The following is a 22,738-nucleotide window of genomic DNA, read 5'->3' on the forward strand; positions in this document are numbered from 1 at the left end:
TCAAAATCAAAAGTGAATTTAATAATTTGTATGTTACAACCTAAGAAACTATTTTCTTTACAGTTACTGCCATATACTTTTAGCTTGTGTACAATTTCACATCACCGAAAAGCTTGTGTTTCTCAGCTCGAGCCCTTAGAGCCCCCCACCAAGGCAAGGCCCAGCTGTTTCCTGGTCTACAAAAGTCAGAAGTTGCTGATCTTCTGCAGCAGGGTTTGGCGCCGTTCCTCAGGGCTAATGTTCTCAGCGATGGACTTTAAGAAGCGCTGCTCATTTACCTTCTGGAGCAGGGAACTACTAGAAGGATTAGCCTTGCTTAGGGTTTCATAGCAGGTGAGGATTTCCAAGGCCAAGACATACAGCGGCTCGCACACCTCGTGGGGGAGCATGGCCATGATGTGCAGAACGTGACAGAATACCTGGGTATAAAAAAACAGGGTTTCCTGGGTCAGGTCCTGTTCTTGTCCTTGAGCCCAAGGGCCAACTGACTGTATCATCCTAACGGAGTCCAGGAGATTGGTCAGACTGTTACAGAGAAGCCTGACTACATGGCTCCAGCCTTCTATAGGAAGCCAGTTACGACAACTCTGGCTGCAGAGAAACTGGAAAACTCTCAGCAAGAGTACGGACAGCTGGAGCTCCGGGGCAAAGGGCTTCAGGTTGAGCAGAGGAACAAATTGAATATATTCCAGGCTATAAGGGACATGTAGGAGTTGTTTCTCCAACAGTCTCCTGGTCAGCTGGTAAAGGTACTGCCACTCTTGGGAGCTGCACCAAGGCATGACTTGTACCAGGGCCACCAGAAAGCCCTTGCTGAACAATCTGACCTCTTCAGGGTTACCCACATCTACCACCAAGAGGGACAGCATCTGCTCAGAGATGCTGCTGGAAATGTAGCAGCACTCCATCCAGGCAAGAAGCCCTGTGCCTGGCCCATACCCAGGGTGGGCCTGGGAAGTCCATTCATCCTCAGAAAGCTTGCAGATCTCAAAAAGCGTGGCTGGCACCTCACATTTGAAGTGGCCCTCAAAGAGGTTCTTCATCCTCAGGCGCACTGTCCAGTCGAGCTGCTCCAACTTCCGGTGGAGCCAAGACAGGGACTTGATCCAGGTGTCTGGGGAAAATGTCTCAGCATTAGCCAGTACGATCTCACAGAGGATCTCCAGGATATGGACCACCAGATCCTTCCCATCCAACAAGAGGCACCGTTTCTCCTTGGGGAGCTGCCAGTATTTGCTGAAGCAGTCCAGGAGCTGGCACAAACTGAAGATGAGGGGGAATGGAGAACAGGTCTGGAGCCAGTATTCCTCTAAACATGCATTTGCTTCAAGAGTCTGGAGGAAAATCTTCAAACTGAGGTCTACCTCTTTGACATCAAGCATCAAGAAAGGCAGGACAAACTCCTTTAGCACCTCATGTGGCTCAAGAAGAGCAGCAACCGGGATACCCTGGGGCTTCACAGGACTCACCAGGCAGCCCAGGAGCTCCAAAAATTGCTTTTCTTCCTTAGGTGTAGAGAACTTTGTCCAAACAGTTTCTTTGAGGCATGACACCACAAAGGTAGTAGATGCATTTGGATCCTGCTCTTCGGTGAACCTAAGGGCAGGGAAGGCAGAGAGAATCTGAGCCAGGAATTTGTGGGTGCCAAGGTTGACCACAGCCATGCTGCACATTTTCTTCACTGTGATCTCCGGGTGCAATATTATCAGGCGGGCCACAGAAGCCACCGCTTTAGCTAAGCCCTGTTCAGAGGCACTCTGCGCAAGCTGGTTAAAAGTTGTGTTGAGGTCCTCCTGAAACCCGTCCAAGTAAGCCAACAGGTTCTCAGAGAGACCCTTCCGCCCCCAGGAAAGCAGGGTGCCTGAGAGGACTTTATTTTTATCTGGCAGCGAGAGGTCTGCGTAGCATTCCAGGATCAAGCCAATCACTTGTTTGATCTGAGATTCAGGGATGGCTCTGTCTGTCGCAGTAACTTCCATCACTGTTTCCAGCAGCTTTAACACCAAGTCTGGCTCTCGGAAGAGAGCCCAGTTATTAACCAGGCAGGCTAGCCACTGGTCTGAGAAGGCCCACTTCTTCTCAGAAGCAAAAATGTAGCACATTTCCATATGCCGGTCCATCTTCTGCTCAATGATGGCCATGGCAATCGAGGCGGTGATGTCCTTCTCAAAGCCCTTATTCTTCAGCACCCTGTTTGTTTTCCTCAGGAAGTCTTCGACACACTCTGCTAGCTCTGAGACCACCTGCCGCTCCTCCTTAGACAAGCTGGTAGAATCAAGGTAGAGCTTCAAGTTCTGGCTGAAGGAAGTCAGGCTGTCACACAGCCGGTAGCTGTCATAACTTGTCCCCTGGCTGCTGTTGAGCATGGTCTGCAGCTCCTTCCCCCACTCCCGCAAGAGGCTGCACATGAACTCAAACCCAGTGAAAATCGTCTCGCTTGGAAGCTTGGCCAGGGAGGTCAGGCTGACGTCCCGTTCTGCCTCCTTTACCTTCTCTACTAGTGCCTGTTGGTAATACGGGTTCTGGGTGTCCGAATTCCACACGGAGATCACTGTGGCCAGTTTGTCCAGATACACAGTTGCAGACACTTCCTGGGGGTCATCCTCCATCAGTGCAAATACTGTTAGCATGTCTGCTAAGTTGGCTAATGCGCAGCATTTCATCCCTGGGCACAGGATTCTATTTTGGATTTGCTTTAGCCCAGTGAGCAGCATGGCCAACAGGGGCATAGTGGGACACACCTCTGGGTCTGACTTAAACCTCTTTGGAGGATGGGAGAACTCATCTGAAGAAGACAAGTACTTATGGGCCATTGTTCTAAACTGGGAGAGCAGAGGATCCTGCTGATTGCCTTTGTGCTTCATCATTTCCCACCAGACACTGAGGAAAAAGGCCACATCCTCTGAAGAAGTGTCAACAGACATGTGCTCCAAAAAGCGCTCTAGTTCTGCATGGCAGATGGTGGTGGGCAGGGCCATCAGAAGCTGGATAAAGAGTCCAGAAGCTTCCAGAGACTTGAGCAGCTCAAAAAGGACCGTGTGATTGATGGTAGGGATCATGTTGCCTACCGAGAAGAACACATCTTCCTGCCACCGAGTGTCAGTGTCTGAAGGGGTGACAGGGTAGGGCTGAAGAACCTTGGCCCAGATGATGATCAGAGCTTTCTTCTTCCAGGCAAAGGGCTGGGAGCATGTTGTGGCGGAGGAGATCTCCCTTAGGGCCTCCACAATGGGCTGCCCAACATGTTCCCAGTCAGACTTTGTCAGTTCTGTCAGTGCTTTGGGGTGGAAGAGCTGCTCGGCAAGCAAAAAGCCCCCATGCAGAATAGTCATTTCTTCACAGATATTCAAAGGTCCTGCACAGAAAGAAGCCGCACAAGACAGTGTGGTGAAAAATCTTTAAAATAGTTAGTAGAGGCTAGACAGAGACATCAGTTGGTAGGCTGGCTGTCATCACCAGGGTTAGAGATGATAAGGGTTCTAATGGGGAAGAAGAGATGGCTCTAGCCACTGTAGAGCTGGAATCAAAAGGACTTACCTAAGGAATATAAAGGACTCTCAAAGTCTAGCCTGGATTTAGAAGACAATGGCTATCACTGGAGGAAGAGAATCAGAACAGCTTTGGGGGGAACACTGTTCAGTTTTGGTTATTTGGAGTTTGAGGTAGAACATTAAGAGAGAGATGTCCTCCAGCAATGGAAATGTGGGGTTGATGCTCAAGAGGAGAGTCAACCCTGAGATGTGACTCAGGGAGGGGTCTGCCTAGAGGGGATCAATGGAACGAACAAAGTGAATGAGATTCTGCAGGAAAACCATGTGTAAAGGAAAGGGCTAGGCGCTCCAGTAACGGATGGGCCAGCAGAGGAGGTGGAGAGGAGGGGTGACAGGGTGCGTACCGTGCAACATGGCAGTCAAGCTTCTGAATCATGATTCAGCCTAAGAAGGGAGGGGCCAGGGCTGAGGCCGCAGAAGCAATCAAACAAGCCCTGCCTTCCCCCTTTTGTCTTACAGTCTTCTTACAAATTTCAAATGTTCTGCCTTTCAGGGAAACAGTTTACCCCACAGCTCTTTCTGTCAAATAGAACAAGCTACCAAATGCTCTGGTTCTCTCATAGAAACCAAGAGGTAGACATAAAATATACTTAGTAGATTAGGAAAGAAAAGTCTCTTCTCCAGTAAGCCCTGAATCAACACTTATCAAGGAAGGCATCTGGGGAGGTTTAATTAGACACAGCTTTAAATCCTAGTTCAGCCATCTAGAAGCTAGAGCTTCTCTGAGCTTCCCTTCTGCATCTGTGGGGAGAACACAGACTTCATACTAGACTGGGAGGATCAAGTGCGATATACTAGTCACACCCTGAGTACTGAGCTAGTTGTTCAGTGTTAGCTCCCAATTCCTCGTTCCCTCATGCCCCCAAGTACATATCTTTCCCAGGAGCCAGCAAGAGAGAATCTTGATTTAGGAGACTAAAAATGATCCTGCCCTTCAACTTTAAGAGAGCAGCAAAAGGCCAAAGGATCAGCACTCCTATGCAACCAACTGGTGAAGGCAATCCACCTTGGCTCCTAGTGGCCTAGGCAGACTCCCAGGAAGATTAGATTGCTGACAGGTCTCACTGGGGATTCTGGCTTTTTTTTTTTTTCTTTCTTTCTTTCTTTTTTTTAGCTCAGGCTGCTCTCCTAGGCCCCCAAAATATGTTCTCTTATGACTCTGTAAATTTAATTTTGTTGCACAATCAGCTCAGCTGAGATGTTTGTCCCCCAAAACCTATTATTCCAGAGACAGTATGTTCATTGTGCTACCAGAAGGAGTAAGTCCCAGGAGCTATTGGTGAATAGCTGGGCAAATCCCAAGTGTTTTTATCACAACTGGATAACAGGCTTGTAGGTGCCCACTCCAAACCTTTATTAAGCGCTTACTCCGTGCCAGGCACTGTGCAAGAGCTCTTTTAATCCTCAACCTTTTGAGAACCATTCTGTTTCAGAGATGGGACCACTGAGATTCAGAAAAATTTGCTCAGGATGTCCCAACTATAGTGTAGTTGGGGCCTGGGACGGAAATCACCACAGCTCCAGGGCTCCAAGCTCTTGAGCTCTACTGTTGCACCACTGAAGCCGTGGCTGGGGGCAGGACTACAACATTTCTCCACAGCCTGTTACTGGCACACCTTGGGGTGCCTCACCTCAGCTCTCTGAGAACAGCCTCCTGCTCTTACCTCCGTAAGAGCATGACCGGCAGGGTGGGAGGCTGGACAGGAGTCACCATATACTAGCTCCCCGCTCCCTTCTCCCAGGCTCTGCCTGTGAGGATTCTGAATCAAACGTGCCCCCTCGGCTCCTCGGCCCTCCCCACAACTGCCGGTCGGCTGAACTAGCTGCGCGCATGGCACCCTACCCGACCCTGTATACACGTGCTCTCAATCAAACGCCCCCAACTGTGTGTGGTGGGTATGCTATCGTCACCCCCGTTTTATCGATGAGGACCTCATGGCAGAGGACGCTTGCCCAAGAGCTCAGCAGCGGTTAACTAAGCGAAACCGTCGGTGTATCCTTCTGAGCCTGCATTTTCCAAAGCACGTGCACGAGCCCTGTCCACTCTGAGGAAATCTAACCTCACATCCGCTTGGCCCTTCACGTGGAAAGGCGCCCCGCGGGGGGCAAGCCGCGGGTGGAGGGGCGGCGGCGCCGCGGCAGCGCCGGGCCTCCCGACCCCCGCCGCGGAGGACACCCCCGCCCTCCCGAGCCCTCCCCGACCCGGAGGTCTCCCTTAGCCCGGGCCCGCTCTGCACCGCCCTGGCCGCCTGGTGCGGGACGCAGACCACGAGGGCGGAGGACCGAGAGCGGCGACACCCACCTAGGTCCATGGCGGCGACGCTGCGGGTCGCGCGGGCCGCCCCTCCCCCCGAGGCTCCGAGTGAGACGCAGGCGCCACGACACAATGGGCGGCTCCGGGAGGGCGGGACAATGGGCCGCGCCTCAGCCCCCGCCCACCAGCTCGGCTCAGGCTCCGCGCCGCCGTCCGCAGGCCTCCCGCCGCGCCGCGCGCACGCGCAGAGCCCACCAACAGGTCCGCGGCGCCCAAGCAGCCCGGCCCACAGCGCCCCCTACCAGCCGAGGCCTCCGCCAAGCCAGCCGGCAAGTGGACCCGCGCTTCCCTTCGGCCGGGCGCGCCCCGCCCCGCCCCGCCCCCAAGCCGCGGTCCCCACCTTCCCCTTGGCCCGCGCCGCTGCCCTGCTTCTGCCCCGCCCAGCGCAGCCCTGGGGGATCATCCCCACGGGATCACCCCACTAGCTCCGCCTCGGCTCCGCGTTCGCTTCCATCCAGTAACCCTCGGGATCCCGCGCTTAAGGTTCATCGCACTGAACGCCCGCCCCAGGCCGCCCACTAACTAGCACAGACTGGCGGTTCTGAAAGGCCTCCTCCCTGCACAGCGCAGCGCGCCCCCAGCACACTTCCTTCTCACGGGAGGACAGCATCCTTAATTTTCTGGCATTAAAGGCACCTTTGAAATGTTACTGGTTGCCCTCCCCAGAAAATGCACTTTGCTATCCAGAGCAATAGTGGCGGAGATCCATTCCAGTGGGCCTTAGTTTCCAATCTGTACTTTATAAAAACACATTTGACTCCTGAGAAAACACATACACAAACATCCTATGTTCTTCTCACACATTACCCTGTCTTCTTTGCTCCCATTCCCTTCCTCCCAGACCTAATCACTAGCCTCCAGTGTTTCTAATTCTCCATCCTCCAGCTTCCAGTGCCAGCCATCACCCAGAAAGGACACAAGGGCTGGGCCTCAGCACCCCCAATGTGCCAAGTGGAGTTTGAGATGGCCTGTGCTGCTCTCAAGCAGTTGAAGGGACCTGTGAGTGATCAGGAGAAGCTACTGGTGTACAGCTTCTACAAACAGGCCACCCAAGGCGACTGCAACATCCCTGCCCCACCTGCTACAGATGTGAAAGCCAAGGCCAAGTGGGAGGCATGGAACCAGAATAAAGGGATGTCCAAGATGGATGCCATGAGGATCTATGTTGCCAAGGTGGAAGAACTGAAGAAAAAAGATACTGGTTAAGGAGGACAGAATATCAAACACAATGAAGTAGCATGGCTCCTCTGGTAGCGAAAAGGGTTTCTTAAAAGACCAACGGCTGAAACGTCCTGAAACCATAACCACCATAGCCGAGACACATCAATAAATCACTTAAACTGCAAGAGAGTGTTAATGGAAAGCTGATTAAACTCCAAGTGACAGAGTTCTGGGGAGGTGTTCAAAATATATAAAAAAGCAGTTCTCCAGGGAAATTCCATCACAACCGGTTTTATGATCCTAAGAGTTCCCAGCTTTCCTATTCCAAGAGTATATGCAGATACTTGGCAGGAGTAGAAGGGCTGGGGGGAAGATCATGCTATGAAAACGCCCAAGTTTTGAGGTCAACAGATCGTTCCCCAGAGGCTTGGCCTTTGGGGAAAGGGGAAAGAAGAGGCTGAGGCCCCTTATCTTCAGGGATTGTCTATTCACTACTAACCCAACATTACTGAGGGGAAAGGGGCTTTGTCTTTCAAAAAGCTAAAGTCAAGTCCTACCAAAAGCCCCTACTAGAACATAGTTCTGATGAAGTTAATATTTTGAGGGAAGTCAAACTTTTAGTGAAATAACTGATGCATGACAACACAGCAGAGAAACACTGGAGCGTATGGTTTCAAAATCCCAGTCTCTGACAGCTTCATCGAAGGCCATGCAACCCAACTTTTCTTGGGATTAGTTCATAGTTAATACTGGTTTCTGTACATATGTCTGTGGGACAATATGTACATAAATGTAAATGAGTTTGTTTCAGAAGCTCTACAAAACCCTAGACCCATGCAAGGGCCAAAGTGCCTGTGCTCAGCTTCCATTCCTTAGTGTTGATTCTCACCGGGGCATCAATGTACTGGGATATGGTGTGCTAAATGCTATTATTAAAAACATTTCAGGGCAGCTAAACCACTGAGGGTGGCTCAGCAGTTTAGCGCCGCCTTCAGCCCAGGGCCTGATCCTGGAGACCCGGGATCAAGTCCCGCATCGGGCTCCCTGCATGGAGCCTGCTTCTCCCTCTGCCTGTGTCTCTGCCTCTCTCTCTATCTCTGTGTGTGTCTCTCATGAATAAATAAAATCTTAAAAAAAATAAATAAAAACATTTCAGAGGAAAAGCCTTGCAGTGGCATGGGACTTCAAAAAATACTTTTCCCCAAAAACTATTTTCATAAATTGTGACATCAGGTCAGCTCCTGTTCATGAAAGGCCATTAAACAATAGAAACAACAACCATAAAGACTTCATAGGACAAAGGAAACCAAATCTCACCAGATATCCTTGAGCTCTTCTGTTCACATATTTGCAGGAAGCTGCTACAGACTAAGTACATCACTTGAGAATAAAGTACCCCTGGGACATCACAGTAATTAAAGAACTCTTGCAAGTTGGGTAAGAGTCATATTGCATAATGGTGTCTCTCTCGCTCTCTTTTTTTTTTTGGTATCTCTTCTTTGGAGGATATTACAAGCATATTTTGATGCTTTTAGGGCTCTGATTCACATTAAATGTGAATTACTAGTAAAAATAATAATGGGACATCTTGCTCTGAAATAATGGTGTCAACTTAGGTGCTGTAGGTATAGTCATACCATTCTGTAAGTGATTATAAAACCTGACAAAGTAAAAATGCACCACAGGTAGGACTGCAGAAAGCAACTGTAGGATATAGTATTAAGAAATACATAGTATACACAGTATGCTGAATTTTGTGGGGAAAGGGAGAAAATAAGTATATTTATCTGCTTAACAAGTAGGAGCCAGGGGGAATGAGATTGATAGGAGCAAGACTTTTCAAAATACACTTTTTTTTTTTTAAAGATTTTATTTATTTATTCATGAGAGAGATGCACAGACACAGGCAGAGGGAGAACCAGGCTCCATGCAGAGAGCCTGACGTGGGACTCGATCCCAGGACTCCAGGATCACACTCTGGGCTGCAGGCGGCGCTAAACCGCTGCGCCACCGGGGCTGCCCAAAATATACCTTTTTTATATTGTTTTGATTTTTGTATTATCGACTCTATGTTACCTTATAGAAGTCTGATGCAAGAGTATTTCTTGGGGTGCCTGGATGGCTCAGTTGGTTAAGTGTCTGACTCTTGGTTTTAGCTCAGGTCATGATCTCAGGGTCAAGAGATTGAGCCTCATGTTGGGCTCCATGATCAGCGTAGAGTCTGCTTAAGTTTCTCTCTCCTTTTCCCTCTGCTCCTCCTCCGGCTCATGTGCACTCTCTCTAAAAAAAATATTTTTTTTAAAGATTTTATTTACTCATGAGAGACACAGAGAGAGGCAGAAATACAGACAGAAGGAGAAGCAGGCTCTATGCGGGGAGCCTGATGTGGGACTTGACCCCGGGACCAGGATCACGCCCTGAGCCAAAGGTAAATGCTCAACCGCTGAGCCACCTAGGTGTCCCAACTCTCTCTAAAATTAAATAAAATCTTTAAAAAAAGAGTACTTTTTGGTTAATTATTAAGGCCAGAGTAAATTTCCTATGGACTTCCCAAGGGAAAGGTAAGAAGTCTTAGCTCAAACTGAAACTTCCCATGGTGGATCAGCAGTTGAATGTCTGCCTTTGGCTCAGGGCGTGATCCCACAGTCTTGAGATCGAGTCCCGCATCAGGGTCCCTGCAGGGCGCCTGCTTCTCCCTTTGCCTATGTCTCTGCCCCGCCCCCCCCCCCGTGTCTCTCATGAATAAATAAAATATTCAAAAAAGAAAAAACTCTCACCATAAATTTCAGTGGACATATTGAAACCCCCCTAAAAATTCTGCTAAATCACAATGGCAACTGCATGTGACATGTGAGATGGGCAGAAAGTCACATAAGGGAGCTGTGAATGTCCACAGCTTTGCTAATTTTACCAAGAGGTCAAGCAAATATGGATTTCATACTAACTCCTCAGACTAAGGTAAGGGAGCTCTTGCAACATAGCCATTCTTTCTGTATTTAAACCCAAGGGAAATCTGAATTTAAACTTAATATGCTAGAACTCAACCCCTCAAGGCAAAATACCAAAATGAATGCTCTGAAAATACAACGTTGGAGAAGCCAAAGAACTTTCCAACTTTATCTGTTTTAAAAAGCCAGCTTGGATTGTTTCTAGGCCTTTTGGCTAAGATCAAGTGTAAAAAGCCAGCTTGGGCAAAACTATTTTATATTCTTCTTTTCTAATGGACCATACCATTCTCAGAGGTGGAAAAGTAATCATATCTGTGGTTTAAAATCACTAGCTACACCAGGGGCACATGGCTCAGTTGGTTAAGTGTGCGACTCCTGATTGCAGCTCAGGTCATGATCTCAGGGTTGTGAGATCGAGCCCCATGTTGAGCTCAATGTCGCTGAGTATAGAGCCTACTTAAGATTCTATCTTAAAAAAAAAAAAAAAAAAGAGATTCTGCCACTCCCTCCCTCTTAAAAAAAATAAATACAAATAAGTAAAATCACTAGCTAGACTATGCAGAGGTAAACTTTTGCATTCCTTGATAAAATGCCAAAATTGGGGCAGCCCCGGCGGCGCAGCAGTTTAGCGCCACCTGCAGCCCAGGGTGTGATCCTGGAGACCCAGGATCAAGTCCCACATTGGGCTCCTTGCATGGAGCCTTCTTCTCCCTCTGCCTGTATCTCTGCCTCTCTCTCTCTCTCTCTCTGTCTCTCATGAATAAATAAAATCTTCAAAAAAATTAAATAAATAAATACATACATACATACATACATACATACATAAAATGCCAAAATTGTACACTAAATGGTTGTAGGATGAACACATTATAAAAGAATACAAAAGAAAAATGGTTGGCAGTGAGACAAAAGGGGGCTTGTATCATCAAGTCAAAATGTCCCAGGTAGATAAACAGCATTAACTTCCATCATGCATAGCTGTAATTTAAGAGAGAAAAGTTCTGGTATGCTAATACACAAGTAGATAAAAAGAAATCTAGTATGTATTTAGTCATTCAGTACTTAACATAAACCATTTATTTTACTAAGACAAACTCAGAAGGCCTATGACAGCAGCCAAATATGCTGGGAAAAGCAGAGTTTCTTTGCACAAGAACAGTGTTACTGGAAATAAACATCAAGGGCAGCCCCAGGGCCTGGTGGTTTGACACCGCCTTCAGTCCAGGGTGTGATCCTGGAGACCCGGGATCGAGTCCCACATTGGGCTCCCTGCATGGAGCCTGCTTCTCCCTCTGCCTGTGTCTCTGCCTCTCTCTCTGTGTCTCTCATGAATAAATAAATAAAATTTTTTAAAAAAATAAAAATCTTTAAAAAACAAGATTTAAAAAAAAAAAAAAAAAAAGATTGACCTTGAGGAGTGGAGAGGAGACAAAATTAAAAAAAAAAAAAGGAAATAAACATCAAGAATTACTTAATAAGGGATCCCTGGGTGGCGCAGCGGTTTGGCGCCTGCCTTTGGCCCAGGGCGCGATCCTGGAGACCTGAGATCAAATCCCACGTCGGGCTCCTGGTGCATGGAGCCTGCTTCTCCCTCTGCCTGTGTCTCTGCCTCTCTCTCTCTCTCTCTGTGTGACTATCATAAATAAATTAATTAATTAAAAAAAAGAATTACTTAATAATTTAATAGGAAATCTGAAAATTAACACATCATGGTCTAAAGAAACATACAGAAGTTTGTTACTCAAAATCCATACAATAATTTCCCCATGTATAGGAAAAAGTGAACTACTAGTCTAGAGAAGGAACATATATAATTTGGTTTGCTTTGAACTCATGACTGTTTCCCTAAGACAGAGAATTTAAGTTGAATGAAAAGTGCACGGAGCTGGAAAAGGATTTTTTTCTCTCGGTGAAGGTAAGATAACCCTATGAGAAGGTGAGCTGAAACCCTGAAATTTCCTGCCAACAAAGGAGAACATCACAGATAATTTCATATTTATATTATTCTGGAACTGGTAACCTCTGTGTCAATCCTTTTCAGTCTTAGTTTCTTCCCTAAAATTTGAACCTGGCCACGATATTTTATGTTATCATTTTATTTATTTTTTAAAGATTTTATTTTTTTTGACAGAGAGCAAGTACAAGCAGGGGGAACAGTAGATGGAGAGGGGGAAGCAGGCTACTCACCGAGCAGGGAACCCAATGTGGGGCTCGATCCCAGGACCCTGGAATCATGACCTGAGCTGAAGGGGCAGATCCTTAACAAACTGAGCCACAACCATTTTAAAAATACCTTAAAGGGATCCCTGGGTGGCGCAGCGGTTTAGCACCTGCCTTTGGCCCAGGGCGCGATCCTGGAGACCCGGGATTGAATCCCACATCGGGCTCCTGGTGCATGGAGCCTGCTTCTCCCTCTGCCTATGTCTCTGCCTCTCTCTCTTTCTCTCTCTCTCTGTGTGACTATCATAAATTAAAAAAAAAAAAAAATACCTTTAAGAGTAGAGGCTGGTGTAACAACTTGATTTCAGAAGTATACTTTCAAAAAACATTTATAATAAATATGGCCAATGTAATTGTTGACTAATAATTTCAATGACTGAAATTTGTTCTGTGGAACTAATTAGAAAACTACAAAAAAATCATTAAAAAAATTTTTTTCAGGCTGCAGAAATAATCTAATCCATATTTAAGAAATGAAAATTCTCTCGGGATGCCTGGGTGGCCCAGCGGTTGGGTGCCCGCCTTCAGCTCAGGGCGTGATCCTGGAGTCCTGGGACCGAGTCCCACTTCGGGCTCCCTACATAGAGCCTGCTTCTCCATCTGCCTGTGTCTGTGCCTCTCTCTCTCTGTATCTGTCATGAATGAATAAATAAAATCTCAAAAAGAAATGGGAATTTTCATGAGGATTTAAAAAAATTATATAAAGTAGCATGAAGGCAGGCATGTAGCAACAACACATTAGATCCTTCCATCTGCTTTCTCTAGCTGCTCGAAATTTTAAAGTAAGGAATATGTGGGTTGCTAGTCAAATCTTTTTGATTCAAGGTACAAAATTTCTTTAACATTTTTCAATGTCAAGGCCTGCCAGGGGAAGGCATTAGATCAGCATACTATCATGGAGCTGGAAGTATTCCTGCTCTAAGCTTATTAAAATTCCCTTCATCTCCAACCAAAGGTAATGCTCCACATAATTGCCCAAGCTAAAAAATATTTTATGACTAATCTACTAGAGTTATATATAGAATGTGCCATTCCAGCGACAGTGCAGATTACAGCAAGAATTCTCCTCTAACTGGACTGATAATAATAGGATTTTATTTCTAAAATTTATCTTAGAGCTTTCAAAGAGTATAACACACAGATCTTTACCACCACACCCCCCTTGCCTATACAGGAAACAACCAAGTTGTGAGAACATTTATCATGCACAGACACATCAGGGCTTGCAGGTGCTACACAGGAATCACAAATGCTGTTCCACATCATGTCTTCTGTTATCCCGAAGCCTTGGATTTATTTTGTTTAGTGAACCATTCGTCACTTTTATCTGCCGCCATTGCCTACAGAAAGAGAATTGGAATATATAGTTAAGTCTCTAAAACAGGGCAGCCCCGGTGGCCCAGCAGTGTAGTGCTGCCTTCAGCCCAGGGTATGATCGTGGAGACCCGGGATCGAGTCCCATGTCAGGCTCCCTGCATGGAGCCTGCTTCTCCCTCTGCCTGTGTCTCTGCCCGTCTCTCTCTCTCTCTCTGTGTCTGTCATGAATAAACAAAATCTTTTTTAAAAAAGTCTCTAAAATAAAATATACAGTTTTGTACTATCTACAGTCATTAACAATTAAAAAGTGTTCATTCAGGGGGCGCCTGGGTGGCTCAGTTGATTGAGCATCTGACTCTTGGATTCAGTTCAGGTCATGATCTCCGGATCGTGTGACTGAGCCACGCATCAGGCTCTATGCTCAACACAGAGTCGGCTTCAGATTCTTTCTTCCACTCCCTCTAGCTCATGCTCTCACTCTCAAATAAAATCTTTAAATCCCAAAAAAAAAAAAAAAAAAAAAAAAAAAAAATCTTTAAATCCTTTGGTAAGGATATACATTCATTTATGGAGTCAAAAAGCAAGTGCAGAAATGCCTTTAAAAATACCAGCTCTCATTTGAGCTAGGTATTACGTTGGGTTCAGGGTGGTGGCAGAGACATAGTCTAAGGCTTTGAGGAGCACATAGAATAGCAGAGGACTCAGATAAGGAGACAACTATTTTGCATGAGGTACACACAGGCATGTGTGTCTCCTAGGGCATCTGCTTTAACAGAATCGTGAACAAAGTGCTATCAGACAGAAAGGAAACAAGTAACTAATTGGAGAAGTGGTGTAAAAAGACTCATTTGCCTCAGAAGGAAGTGCAAAGATGGTGCCTGCCACTGAAACAAAGAAAAGTATACATATTTTTTATTTAGAAGCAGTGAAGGTGAAAGCAGCTGCCCCAGGCAGTGGGACTCAGAGATGGGACAAGACACTGTTGCACTGCATTTATATCAAATCTCAGTACAGACTTTCTATTTTGATGAAAATAAAAATAGTTCTGAAAATCAAAGTATGCAAAATAAGAGAAAACCAACAATGCTGCAGAAGTTTCTGTCTCTAAGGAGCCATAAAAAATGAAGGGAACAACAAACACTGGTGCAGAGAGTCCAAGAAAGCTTCTGAGTCTTAAAGGATGAGCTAAATAAAGAAGGAAGGAAAGAGACCTTTAGGTGGAGGCAAGAAGACAGATCTTTGTTAATACATATGGCTCACTGAGCCTGGAATAGGAAGGAGGAAGGTGGGCAGCACAGAATATCAAAGAGCAGGAAGGGCCGGGCAGGTCCCATGCTCTGTCAGAGTTTAGAATGTATCTTGGAGACAAGAGGAGGTCTGAGAAGATAAACAGTTTTTGAAATGACTGGATTTGTGCTTCAGAAAGCTGATGTTGGCAGGAGAGATGGCTGCAGGGTGAGAGGAGTTTTCTGCACTATGACAGGTGATGATGAGGGCCCTTTCCAAAGGAAAGTACAGAGAGAAGAGATTTCAGAGGTAGAACTCACACTTCTTGGTGACTAACTGGGGTGAGGAGAAACAATGTCCAAAAATTGCTTTGTAAACCCAAAATTATTCCATAATCAAAAGCAGAGTAAATGTTAAAAGTTAAAGCAGTTCTACTCCTAGGTATTTACCAAAGAGAAATGAAACATGCTTATAAGATTTACTCAAGAATGTTCACAGCAGTCTTCCTTATGATAAATAAAAATGTTACATTAAATTGCTCTACCTTTTGAAATTCAGCCCAGGGTTTATATAGGTGAAGAGGTTTCATTTGCTTAAACACTAGTGGACAGAGAAACCACTAAACATAAAAGAAGTTGATAAATTGAACTTAAACTTTTTCCTGCTCTTCAAAAGACTCTGGGTAAGAAAATAAATTAACAAGCCACAGACTGGGAAAAGTACTTGCATTTGTAGATATTTAACAAATGACTCACATCCAGAATTCTAATCAATCAACAAGATAAATAACCAAATGTTTTTTATAAAATGGATTTGAATGGGACTTAAAAATAAGCAAATATTTATATAAGGGATATTCCAGGAGGATAAAATCATGTGAGCAAAGACACATAGTATGAGAGTGTGAAAATACATTCATACTTAGAGATTACAGACTAGAGTGGCTAAAATGTAAAATAGATCCGAGGTGTGTCTTCCAACTAGTTTGTCATGAAACTCAATGGATCATATAAATTGTTCTGTATTGATACAGCCCAATTATATTAAAGCTAATTTAAAAATACATAGGGAAAACCAACTATTAATCATTTTTAGATAATCAGGGAAATTTTTTTTTAATCAGGGAAATTTAAATAAAAACTGGATTTTAAGGGCAGCCCCGGTGGCGCAGCAGTTTGGCGCCGCCTGCATCCTGGGGTATGATCCTGGAGACCCGGGATTGAGTCCCACATCGGGCTCCCTGCATGGAGCCTGCTTCTCCCTCTGTCTGTGTCTCTGCCTCTCTCTCTCTCTGGGTCTATGAATAAATAAGTAAAATCTTAAAAAACAAAACAAAACTGGATTTTAAGTAATATTAAGGATACACTGATTTTTTTTAAGTGTGATAATATCAATATGGCACATAAGAAATTCCTTGATTTTTATTTCTTTTAAATAATTTAAAAATGTATAAAATACTGGGGCACCTGGGTGGCTCAGCATTGGTCAAGTGGCTGCCTTCAGCTCAGGTCATGATTTCAGGGTCCTAAGATTGAGCCCTGCAAGCCCTATGTTGGGCTCTCTTCTCAGCAGGGATTCTGTTTCTCCCTCTCCCTCTGCCCCTCCTCCCCTGGTTCATGCTCTCACTTGCGTGCTCTCTCTCTCTCTCTCTCAAATAAATAAATAAAATCTTTAAGATTTTATTTATTTATGCATGAGAGACAGAGAGAGAGAGAGAGGCAGAGACACAGGCAGAGGGAGAAGCAAGCTCCATGCAGGGAGCCGGACATGGGACTTGATCCTGGGCCTCCAGGATCATACCCTGGGCTGAAAGCGGCGCTAAACTGCTGAGCCACCAGGGCTGCCCAATGAATAAAATCTTAAAAAAAATTAAAATGTATAAAATACTTAAGTATTTAGGGTTGAAATAATGCAGTGAAAAGATTTGCCTTAGAATTCCCTAGCAAAAAAAATAAAATAAGAAGTCAGGTGGTAAGGAATAATAAAAAATTTTGGCAGTGTTGATTAGTTATAGTCACATAGAGATTTGTTGTGCTTGTGTATTTCTAGAATTTTTAATTGCTGTATGTTGAAAATAAAATCTATGGAAAGAAATGGACAAAAGACTTCAACATATAAATCACAAAGGAAGTTATGCCAACGGTTAATAAGCATACTCAAAAATGCTAAATATCAGTAGTATCAGGGAAATGAAAATTGAAACTACAATGAGAAACCATTTACATGTTCTAGGATAGCTAAAACAAAAACCCAGAAAAATACAAATGCTGATGAGGATGTGGAACAGCTGGAACTCTGAGACAGACATATACATGGCTGACAGAAATGTAAAGTGGTTCAATCATTTTGGACAACTGTTTGGCAGTTTCTCATAAATAATGTGACAAATCAGTACAGTACTTGCCTCTGGGAGGCAGGGGTGGGATTGCTGGAAATGGGCATGGGAGAACTTTCTACAATGATGAAAATGCTCTATTTTTGAACTGCAATTGTATGAGAATATTTAACTGTCAAAACTCATCAAAGGGAACACTAAATTTCTGTTCATTTATATTCCATGTATATTTTACCTCAATAACAACAAAAACTACTTATTTGGAGCATAGGAAGGAGTACAAACTAGAAATTAGGAAGTCAGACAATGGATGATGGTTGCAGTTCAGAGGAGAGATAACCAGTCATAGGTAACTTCTACTCAGAGAAGAGGAAAAATGTGGAGAATAAAAGATAGCTGGAGTGAGGCTGTGGGGGAAATTGTTTTGGAATGAGACAGAAAAAGGTGCTTGTGTCTGAGGAGAAGCTGTCAGAGAGATATGAAGATGGCATGATCTCTAAGACCAAAGGAGAAAAGAGCTTGAAGGAAGAAACTGGTCAGTGATATGAAAAAGCAGGAAGGAAAAAGTCTAACAAATGTGCCAACTGAGAGGTTGTCTGAGATTCTATTTTATGATAAAATTTATTAACACTTTATTTTCTGTTTCCTGCTTTAGTTAATCAAATGTCTGTTATGATGTCAGCAGTTTGCCACACTCTATACATCATACAACCATCCTATGAGGTATATGATCCTATTTTCTCAAGTTTTCAGGTAAGAAAATTGAAGTTTAAAGGCACCTGGTTGGGGGGATCCCTGGGTGGCTCAGCGGTTTGGCGCCTGCCTTTGGCCCAGGGCGCAATCCTGGAGTCCCGGGATCGAGTCCCGCGTCAGGCTCCGGGCATGGAGCCTGCTTCTCCCTCCTCCTGTGTCTCTGTCTCTCTCTCTCTATGTCTATCATAAATAAATAAATAAATCTTCAAAAAAATAAAAATAAAAATAAAAATAAATAAATAATAAATAAATAAATAAAGGCACCTGGTTGGGATGCCTGGGTGGCTCAGTGGTTGAGTGTCTGCCTTCGGCCCAGGGCATGATCCTGGTCTCGGGATCAAGTCCCACATCGGGCTCCCTGCATGGAGCCTGCTTCTCCCTCTGCCTATGTCTCTGCCTCTCTCTCTCTGTGTGTCTCTCATATATAATTAAAATCTTAGAAAAGAAAGAAAAGTAGTTGCTGGACATGGCAAGATGGAAGTCACTGATGACATCAACAGGAGCATTTCCCTGAGTGAAGGAAGCCAGTGCAGAACACAATGAAATATGAATGGAAGGTAAGAAGAAGAAACACAGTATAAGCAGATTTTTTAAAGGAATATGGAGAAGGGATATGGGGCAAAAGATTTTTAAAAGATGGGAGACATGAAAGCTTGTTTGAATGCTAGCAAGAACACTTCATTAGAGAAGAAGGGAATTCTGCCACTGTGGACTGGAAACGAGAGGACCAAAAGAGCTAAAGGAGCAAGGGAGGGTATCCAGGCCTTTCCCCTTACTGAGCAGAACCATGATGCATAGAGCAGGAGTGGTTCCCCAGGGAGCGTGAACAAGTTTAAAGGCACAAATGCTGCACCCAGCTAAGAGTCAGATGGGTGCTAGAGCACCTGACTGGCTCAGTTGGTAAAGTGCTCAACTCTTGCTGTTGGGGAAGTGAGTTCGAGCCCCACACTGGGTGTAGATTAGTTTTTAAAAAATGAAATGTTTTAGGGGCACCTGGCTGGCTCAGTCAGTAGAGCATGTGACTCTTGATCTCAGGGTTGTGGCTCTGAGCCCCATGTTGGGTATATACAGGGTATTTATAAATAAAAGCTTAAAAAGAGAGAGGGAGAGTCATATAGGTGCAATGAAGACACATTCTTGATTCAAAAGTCACCTTATCAACAATAGAACACAGCACTGGACCCTGTTGCTTTAGCACTTTCCCCACACACTTAACACTACCCCCTGTGGGCCTATGGGGATACAAAGTCAGAAATGAGACTCACATCATCCAACAATCTGCTTCCCTCTGGATCCATCTTAGAAAGTTCTCGAAATGCTTCATCCCCTACAAAGCAAATTTCATGTCCATCCTACATCAACAAAGAGAAAAGAAGCTTGGCAAAGAGACACCTTGAAAAAACCCCTGGGGCAGCCCATCCCTTTCCTGGGTAATACTTACAGGGTCAGCCAGAATGATCACTTGTACTGTTGCTTTCCCTGGGGTATCCAGACTCACCAGGGGAGTCAGAATCTTCTGGTTTTCCCTTTTCATCAAGTCTTCTAAGTCTGGTAACTAGAGAAAAACAAAGAGGCAAAGTGAGCAAGGGGTCACAAAGCACTCCCACACTGTGGTTCTCATCAGCCCTAGGGGGGGGGAGTATCAGATTAACCAGAGAGAACCCAGGCACCATTTGTTTGATTTTATTATCTCAGCTGCTCTTGAGACAACTGTTGAACTTGATACCAAAGCCACAATCAGAACAAACCTAAAGGGAGGATGAGGTTCTTAACTGGTTCAACTAGCTAGTCCCAGAGCTTACATAAAAGATTCAGGAACACACATTACCTCTTTTTGGGGGCAAGAAAAGGCAATTCTTCCAAAAGCTGCTGCATGATCAATTGTACCCTTAATACCCTGTAGCTCCAGCTTACACTGAAAAGAAATAAGAAAGTGGGTCTCTTTTGGGGGGACAGGTTATGTGGTTAAAAAAAAAAAAATCCAAACAGTACTAAGGAATAAAGTAAAAACTAACTCTTCCTTCTATTCTCTGCCAGAGGCTTCCTGTGTGTCCTCCTAGGCAAGTGGCATGCATAGATCTTTTTTTTCCATCCAAACAGTAGCATAATATATGCACTATTCTGTCCCTTGTTTTTATCCAATGTTACTCCATCAGCACATAAAGATGTGCTTCCTTTTGGATAGCTGCACAGTAATCCATTCTATGGATTAACCATAAATTATTGAACTATTCCTCTAATGCAGAGGAGGACATTGAGGTTATTTCTTATCTTTTGCTATTATAATGCTGCAACAGATAACCTTGTACACATTTCCTTGCTCACATGAATGGTGAGTATATCTGTGAAATTCCTAGAAGTAGATCTGCTAGGTCAGAGTACAAGGACTAAATCATGTTCAAATGCTAGGTTATTTTTTAAAAAGACGAAAATAGAACATTGTTACAATATTAAATCTTGTCTCCATCTCTCCTGACTCAGCAGTTCCACTTCTGAAAGGATATATCCCCAAGTATAAACAAAGGTAGTTATCAGGGTGATGAGGTTATCAGCAATTTTTATTTTCTTCTTTCTGTTTATCTGTGTAATTATTGAACCATTGTGGAAAAAACTCTGCAAATAACCTTCATGTTAACCTCATTTATAAAGCAAACTCAAGGTAACAGATTACTTCTCTCCAAGATCACTCACTTGGTTATCAGCATAGCCCAGCAAAACCCTTTGCTTCTCTTCATCTTTTTCATAAATTTTCATTCCCAGTAGATTAGACCAGTAGTTCAAGGACTTCTGAAGATCAGACACTGCTAGAGTTACTTTTAATACAGGATCTGGAGAGTGATAGAACGGTAGGAACAGACAAATCAGTGCAATGGAACAGAATAGAAAGACTGTATCAGGCTCGAGTATATACAAGAATTTAGTTTATGATAAGAAAAGGATTTTAAGTCAGTATGAAAGGGCACATTATTCAATAAGTGGCACAAAGATAACTGGCTTGCCATTTACTGAGAAAAAATTATACCTTTAAATGGCAAAATATAGTTCTGGTAGGTTAAAGAATGAAAAATTTTTTAAAGATTTTATTTGTTTATTCGTAAGAGGCAGAGAGAAAGAGGCAGAGACACAGGCAGACGGAGAAGCAGGCTCCATGAAGGGAGCCTGACACGGGACTCGATCCCAGGTCTCCAGAATCATGCCCTGGGCCGAAGGCGATGCTAAACCTCTGAGCCATGGGGGCTGCTCAAGAATGAAATTTCAAGAATGAAACCATGAAAATACTAAAACCAGGTCATTATTGCTGCAATTTGGGGATGGAGAAAGATTTTCTTTTTAAATTACCATCCAAGAGTAAATGATAAAGTAGGAAGCATTTTTGCAACACATATGACAAAAAGCCCTTAATATTTAAATCATCTTTAAACATTACTAAGAAAAAGATGAACATCCTAGAAAAATAGGTAAAAAGCACAAAGCATTAATCCACAAAAGAATGAACTGGAGGGCCCCCCGGGTGGCTTGGCAGTTGTGCCTCTGCCTTCCGCCAGGGTGTGATCCTGGAGACCCAGGATCAAGACCCGGGATCGAGTCCCACATCAGGCTCCCTGCATGGAGCCTGCTTCTCCCTCTACCTGTGTCTCTGCCTCTCTCTCTCTCTCACATGAATGAATAAATAAAATCTTAAAAAAAAAAAAAAAAAAAAAAAGAATGAACTGGAATGGTCAATGAACATACAAAAACATTCAACCTCACAAATAAAGAAATCAGAATTAAAACAAAAATTTTGTTATCTCATTGGCAAATAATTTTGAAAGTATTAACTGTGATAAGGCAGCAGAAAAAAATCACATTCATATAATACTGGCAGAGTGTAAATTAATACATTTCTAGGCAACAATTTGACAGAACATACCCAAAACCTAAAAAATGTAAACTGCTCTTCAAAGAGCAATCCTATTAGCACCAATTAAAGAACTAATGTAGATGTATGAAGGGCTTTCAGCACAAAGCATTCTTTATGGTGTTGCTCATAAAAATGAAACCCTAGGGATAACATAAATATCCAACAACAGACAACTATTTAACCTTCCCACCATGTAATACAATGGAATCGCTACAATGGAGCATATGATAGATATATACATAAATTTCTTTCCATAAATGATTGGAAAGATACACTCTAAAATGTTAACAGTGATTATCTGGCTATGTGGGTACTGTTTTCTTCCTTTTTCTTTACTTACCTATCTAGGAAAAAAATCTATTTTTTGCAAAAAAGATAAAAGTTACACTAGAACATTTAACATTATTGAAAATTTTTATATTGTAAGGTGATCTTCTGAAGAGCTGCTCTATGATAAATTCAGTACATTTTTCTTTGGTTTTCACTGCCTCAGCCCCATTTGCTAGAACAGCAATACAATGATGAAAGCAAATTGTTTCTAACAGGTGCCTCTGCCTGGCAGACTGTTAGTTTTCCCTGTTCACTAAGATATGAACAAATTCCAGCCAACTGGGTCCCTGACAGATGAAGAACAGGAATGGCAACAAGTGGGTGAGACTGCCCAGGACCCAGTTATTCAAGGGAAGACTGGACACCAACCAGGCCAATAGATTTGACTTTATTACCAGTCAGAAATTAATTTCCTAAAAGCATTATCATTCCAAAGGAAAAAAAAAATCTTAGGATTGTGAGGCTCTCCATTATTTTATGTATTAAAACATCATTAAAACTAGGGGAAAAATGCACAGTGGAGTTAGTGGCAGGAGTTAAGCTTAAAGTTTAATTTTTGCTTTATATGCAAGAATCATCCATCAATAAAAATAATCATAAAAATCCCTTACATCACCGGTGAAGTACAGAAATACCATCTGGCAATAAGTCCTACAGCACCAGTCTAATCTCCCGCACTGG

The 22,738-nt window shown here is 43.9% G+C and overlaps 2 protein-coding genes and 1 long non-coding RNA gene across 6 annotated transcripts in view; 1 reads left to right on the forward strand and 2 right to left on the reverse strand.

The window, feature by feature from the left end:
- GEMIN4 (gem nuclear organelle associated protein 4) lies at positions 1 to 6,128 on the reverse strand. 3 transcript variants are annotated; one of them, XM_077851811.1, is made up of 2 exons: positions 5,854 to 6,128; positions 1 to 3,355 (listed from the first exon to the last, which is right to left on the reverse strand). In XM_077851811.1, exons 1-2 carry the CDS (start codon positions 5,861 to 5,863, stop codon positions 186 to 188), a joined length of 3,180 nt encoding a protein of 1,059 aa, XP_077707937.1. In that variant the 5' UTR covers positions 5,864 to 6,128; the 3' UTR covers positions 1 to 185. The 3 variants fall into 3 exon arrangements, with proteins under 3 accessions (XP_077707937.1, XP_077707938.1, XP_077707939.1); XM_077851812.1 differs by lacking the exon at positions 5,854 to 6,128 and adding an exon at positions 5,484 to 5,596; XM_077851813.1 differs by lacking the exon at positions 5,854 to 6,128 and adding an exon at positions 5,183 to 5,205.
- Positions 5,936 to 22,738, forward strand: part of LOC144285967 (uncharacterized) — a 25,262-nt gene continuing 8,459 nt past the window's right edge. Inside the window, exons 1-3 of the long non-coding RNA XR_013354088.1 lie at positions 5,936 to 6,134; positions 6,707 to 9,984; positions 17,729 to 17,826. This is a non-coding gene — a long non-coding RNA (uncharacterized LOC144285967). The remainder of the gene's footprint in view (positions 6,135 to 6,706; positions 9,985 to 17,728; positions 17,827 to 22,738) is intronic.
- GLOD4 (glyoxalase domain containing 4) overlaps positions 13,268 to 22,738 on the reverse strand; it is a 20,778-nt gene continuing 11,307 nt past the window's right edge. For both annotated transcript variants that reach the window (XM_077851830.1, XM_077851831.1), the window contains exons 5-9: positions 20,518 to 20,654; positions 19,655 to 19,741; positions 19,268 to 19,381; positions 19,092 to 19,178; positions 13,268 to 13,534 (exon numbers count right to left, since the gene is read on the reverse strand). In XM_077851830.1, the coding sequence (XP_077707956.1) occupies positions 13,469 to 13,534; positions 19,092 to 19,178; positions 19,268 to 19,381; positions 19,655 to 19,741; positions 20,518 to 20,654 (491 nt within the window). In that variant the 3' untranslated portion in view covers positions 13,268 to 13,468. The remainder of the gene's footprint in view (positions 13,535 to 19,091; positions 19,179 to 19,267; positions 19,382 to 19,654; positions 19,742 to 20,517; positions 20,655 to 22,738) is intronic.

The sequence above is a fragment of the Canis aureus genome, chromosome 16 (genome assembly GCF_053574225.1).
Source record: "Canis aureus isolate CA01 chromosome 16, VMU_Caureus_v.1.0, whole genome shotgun sequence".
NCBI classification, from domain to species: Eukaryota; Metazoa; Chordata; class Mammalia; order Carnivora; family Canidae; genus Canis; species Canis aureus.